Source organism: Corapipo altera, unplaced genomic scaffold, assembly GCF_003945725.1.
Source record: "Corapipo altera isolate COAL_440 unplaced genomic scaffold, ASM394572v1 297b, whole genome shotgun sequence".
Classification (NCBI taxonomy): domain Eukaryota; kingdom Metazoa; phylum Chordata; class Aves; order Passeriformes; family Pipridae; genus Corapipo; species Corapipo altera.
In genome coordinates this window covers 130,684-136,140 of record NW_020885066.1, presented here as the reverse complement: position 1 = coordinate 136,140, position 5,457 = coordinate 130,684, and the positions used below count along the sequence as shown (strand labels likewise).

Here is a 5,457-nt window from a genome sequence, read left to right as displayed (position 1 = left end):
GGGCCCGGCCCCGCTCCCCTCGGACCGGGCCCGGCCCCGCTCCCCTCAGACCGAGCCCGCGGGTCCCGCCGCGGGGCGTTGGCGCCCCCTGCTGGCCGAGCCCGACCAGCGCCTCCCGCCCTTCCCGGCGCTTTTCGCTTTTCCCGGGAAAAAGGCTCCGCGGCGTTCGGCCCTTTGTGTGTCCCGAGAGGAAGGACGAGGTGAACCGTTCTCCCCTGCGGGTGTTTGTTTTCTCTCCCCGATCAGCCGGCGGTTTACAGCCGTTACAGAACCTGCATGCTCTAGGTTCTGCAGAGTCCCTGGATGCTTCCCTGGGAAAATTCACCCCACGGTTGTTGCCAACTTGGAAATCTTTGCAATAGCAGGACTGTCTGAAGCTGCATTCAAGCACGTAAAAATATCACATTTCATCACTGAGAAGCTGGGAAAGCTCCGATGTGGGAAGGACCTAAGAAGTGCATCTTTTTCTTCTTACCCCCTTCCAGACCACGTGCTTATTGCTGGCAATGACAGCGGAGAGAGGCAAAAAAAGGAATGCTCAAACCGAGGCTCTCTGGCCATGCCTGGGCCACTCCAGGACACTCAGGATGTGTCTGCACATCCCCTCCCCATCCCTGGCACTCCAGCTGGCACAAAGAAAATGCAGGGGGCAAACCCTTGTCCCACACTTGGCTGCTGCACTGTCTCTCCCTACACAGAATTTTGGTATTTTTTTGAACTGAGGCACAGGCACTGCCTGACTTCTGCACACCACGGAGTAGCGGGAGAACGAGAGGGACTGGGGAATATTGGGGGAGTGACTAGAGGGTGATTCACCTTTAACGCGCATGAAGAGACAGCTGAAAAAGCTGATCTGAACTCTCATGGGTTTGGACAGGTCATGGTCACCCCCAGAGCTGATGCTGACAATCCCAAAGCGCCTTCCCTGTCCCTGTCCCGTGCCCAACCCACCTCCCCAGTGCTCCACTCCAACCTTGACTGGTCACAGATTGTTTATGGTGCATCTTGCCAGGACACTCAGACACCTCTCGTGGCTCACCACCATAAATACCAAGAGAACAAGCTCTGATTTATTAATCAGTTAGATATAACACATTATGGCTACCACAGGCCCACAGTAATTTGTTTGGACAAACTGCTGGGCTGCAGGGAAAAGCAGGCTGGCACCAGCCCTCCTGCAAGGGAGAAGCCTCCTCCTTTCTGAGCAAAGACTGTAACAATTATTCGATGGAATGGCTAACGCTTCCGCTGAAACTTGAATTTGTAAATAGCTGGACCAGTTGTAGTTTCTTTTTTCACCTTTACTTTATGAGTTTTGTCCTGGAAAAAAGAACAAATATTTGCTGGCATGCAAGAAGAAAAACACCCCACCCACTCTCATATAAATCAGTCCCTGTCTGGGTCTGACCATTAGTGAAAAATGGTCACTTTGCACTGTTTAGGAGGGAATTATAATTTCATCTGCTCTTTCCCCCTTCAGGCTGTCAGGCACAGTCTGGTTTGCTCAAAAGCACCAGGGAAAAGGAGTTTCCCATTGAGACAAGTAATTTTTGTGGTCATTTGGATTTTTAAGAGTTTCTTGTAACCTACAGAAATGGTTCCTTGCCTCTGACTTCTGAAAGTATTCATTTAGTGCTTGAGAAATTACTTGTGAGCACAATTTCACAGTTGAGTCTTTGTCCTTGCTCACAAGGTGAGACTTGGAGTAGCAGATATAATTTACTGGAATGCTTCATCTCCTTGCTTTTTCCATACTAAAAGAGGATTACTTATCTTTAGGAGTTCTCTGGAAGTGTCACTATAAAACCAGAATGAAGAAACATATACAACACACATATATATATACACAACAACACATACAATACCACTCCAGAACAGAACAGATTTGCAGAATCAGAACCAAATCCCTCACCAGGAGATCTTTCCGTGTCTGGATTTTCTGTGTGATGACAAACATGGCCTTCTCTCTCTCGATGCGCTGCCTCAGGAGGTCATACTGGTTCTTCCTCTGCTGGGCTAATTTCTGCAGAAAAAAAAATCCAAAACTGTTTTAAGACAGAGATGGTCTAAATCTTCTGAATTTCAATGTTGAGTACATGAGAACAATAAACTCCCTAATTAAAACCACTTTATCCACAGGAGGGGGAAAAAAATAAGGTCAGACCAGAGACCAATTCCTGAAGTGCTTAGAGACTGCAGAGGCCCCTCAAAATGCAACTTGTTGGGTCACGTTTGCCTAATGAGAGTGGATGGCTTTCCCAGCACAGAAATGGTATTACTGCAGGTGTGATTTAAGTAATTAAATTCAGGAGAACAGATCCCAACATGCTTAAAATATGACTCAGACATTTAGAAGAGAAAACCTGTCAGTCTATGACTTGTCCAACTGCTTTAGTTACAAACCAAACTGAAACAGCTGGCAGGAGGAAAGGGACCACAGGGTGTTTGTTATCTGACATTTGAGTCAGAAAAAACAGGTTACAAATTTACCAGTTGGCAATTTTAAGACAACTATTTTTACCTTACACCAACTTATACTCAGAGACTGTCCAATAGATCTGAACTAACTGAACGGTATCTACAGCTTTAAAGCTGTGTAGCTACTTCCAGGACAAAACTGCTGTGATACTGTCATACAGTAGGCAAAGCTGATTGCATAAGCAATTAAGGCTGAAAAAATCATGAAGCAATTCAAATTAGGAAAAGGAAGAAGTGAGACTATAAGAAGGAAAGGGGGCAGACTAATCTCAAGTCACTTTGGGCTCCGAACCAAACTGAAAAATACCGTAAGATCAGAAACCCAGCAACAGAAATATCTGTGTTGGAATAAGGTTCTTCAAATACCTATTCAGGTGTACAAGGGTTTTGTGATGGTATGATGGAAGACTCAACAGTGGATGCTGAAAAAAAAATGACACTTAAAACTGCCTCATCAGACCCACACCACTCTGTTCCGGCCTGTATATCACAATTTGTGATATATAACCCACCATGGACTAGAATGCACTGAAAGAGTTCTCCTCGTCAGTCCAGATCTGACTGCAGGCTCCAGGCACTTGGTGATTAAGTGACATCCACTACTGCCTTGTGTCACCAATAAAAGTTTAAGACAACAGAACAATTTTGTTCTCCTCCACAACAGTGCGATGAATCCTCTGTAGTACTTTTTATATGAGATGTAAAACAAGAAGAGCTCTGTAATACAAACAGTGGCAGTACCTTTAGGTGGGCAGGATCAGTAGCTCCCTTTAGTGTCTCTCTCTGCAGCGTTGCAATGGTTGGTCGGTTGTACACTCTGTCTACGAGTTCGGGAACGGTGTCCAGCTGAGCGGCAATATCGAACTCCTGAACTATAAATAAAAGGAAAAAAAAATTAAGAATATACTCCCATGGACTCCTTTGCTCAGCAAAACTTCCACACATATCGCTACAGTCAGCTACAGGAGCCCCAGCAACATGACTCCTGCAGAACTGACATCTCAGCTAGTAACCAAAAGGGATTTCTAGAGCACCTGAATTCTTACTCCTGGGAAAAAAAAAAAAGTCTCTTTTTATGACAGCACGCAATAACACGTGACAGAACTAGTTCTCTGCCAGCCCCGTTCAAGCCTCACCTTCGCGCTCGGTGTCCACGAAGAAGAGGTGCCGGGCCGGGGCGCTTCCCGCCGCGTCCAGCAGGTGGAGCTCTGCCTTCAGCCGCTCGATTTTCTGCGGAAAACCCAAGTTCGGCCGAATTCGGAGCGAGTAAAATCACGTCTCCCCCGAGGACATTTCTGTCTGTTCCTCGAGGCTACACACACCTGAACTTCTCCTTCCTTTTTCATCTTTAAAAACACATCTGATCTATATTTATGACATGTCTTCATGACCTTTCCAGGCAGAGGGTCACAGCGATTCCTGCTGTTACCCAGCCAAAATTCACACATCCAACTACAAAATGGAGCATTCTGTATGGCAAAAGGGAACGACTGCCATGTAACCACCAGAAAAAGCATAAAGGCAAGTCCAAAGCTGGCTTGCTTTGATTTTTTATCTGCAGTGACAAGTTGATTCTGATTTGTACATCAACATCAGAGTACACAAGGTTTTCAGAAGAGGACCGTATTTCGGTGGATTGCCTGCCTACCATATTCCAACAACCCACCTGAGATTATTCTCCTCATCTGGGAGACCTTCTCACTCTCCATAATTTCCTGACAGAAGGGTGGGGCCAGGTGCAGGTCGGTCACTTCTCTCAGGTAACAAGTGACAGGACAAGAGTAAACGGCCTCAAGCTGTGCCAGGGAGGTTCAGGTTGGGTATTTTCAGGGAAAATTTCTACTCTGAAACGGCAGTCAAGCAGTGTAACAGGCTGTCCAGGAAAACGGTGGAATCACCATCCCTGGAAGGGTTCAAAAATCATGTGGCTGTGGCAGCTGGGGACACAGGCTAGTGGTGACCACAACAGTGCTGGGTGAACAGTTGGACCTGATGATCTGAAAGGGCTTTTTCAACCTCAGCAATTCTATGATTTCCTTACGAACATGTAAAGCAAGGGTACATGTTTAATGTCTGAAATTTACATAAAAATGATCATATTTTATAATAATGCAGGTGTCATTTCTGATATTCATCACACCTTTAGATTCTGTATCTAGCACTTCACTGACATTTCCATTGTCCTTTCCAGTATTGTACAAATCAGGTTTCACTAAACAAATGGAATAACCAGCAACAACGACAAGAACAACACTGTAAAAAACAATTCTGAGGAAACTAGAAAACACCAAAAAGTGAGGTATTACCTTGGCTTCTGCCACTCTCTTCATTTCTACGTATTTAATATCCTGTGTCCTCATCAACTTCACCTGCTCCGGGGTCACTTCATCCTTTGGCTGCTTTATTACATGGACTCCATCCTACAACCAGACACATACAGCACTCACCGACAGCCCATCCACCCAGAGTGCACTGCTGAGGCCTGATAATAACAACAGCAGAACTTCTTTGTCCTTTGCCCCTCAAAGCCTTCCACAGGCACCAAACCAATTTTGCTAATTTACCTCCTAATTCATAAATTAAAATCAAAACAAGATAGGGGGGAAAATGTTACTTAGAGCAACAGAGCATTGAAGGCAGTGGAGCTTCTCACTTTGAGCTCTGCACGTATCATTTTGAAGTAGAACTCATCAGGGTTCTTGTCCAGAGCTTTCTTCTGCAGCGCTCTGAGAGCATTCTGCTTCTTGTGGTAGTCACTGGGGAGAAAAAAAAACAGCAATCAGGAGTTGTTCAGCAGTTTCTCGGTGTTCTTCCCAGCGATGGTCCGAGCTCGGAGACAGCGCAGGGAACGGCTCGAGGCCCGGAGCGGCCGCACTCACTGCGCGCGGAGCCGGTAGTCCTTTTTCTTCTCCAGCAAGCCCAGCTTCGTCCGAGCGGCGGGCTACGGAGAGACGGGAGCGTGAGGGGGGCCGGGGAGCG

The 5,457-nt window shown here is 46.4% G+C and overlaps 1 protein-coding gene across 1 annotated transcript; it reads right to left on the bottom strand.

The window, feature by feature from the left end:
* Positions 1-1,031: 1,031 nt before the first annotated feature.
* Positions 1,032-5,446, bottom strand: UTP11 (UTP11, small subunit processome component). Its single transcript, XM_027669132.1, has 7 exons — positions 5,358-5,446; positions 5,132-5,234; positions 4,785-4,898; positions 3,615-3,708; positions 3,220-3,350; positions 1,913-2,023; positions 1,032-1,320 (listed from the first exon to the last, which is right to left on the bottom strand). The coding sequence occupies exons 2-7, from the start codon at positions 5,150-5,152 to the stop codon at positions 1,237-1,239; spliced, it is 555 nt and encodes a 184-aa protein (XP_027524933.1). The 5' UTR covers positions 5,153-5,234; positions 5,358-5,446; the 3' UTR covers positions 1,032-1,236.
* Between the last annotated feature and the right edge of the window lie 11 nt (positions 5,447-5,457).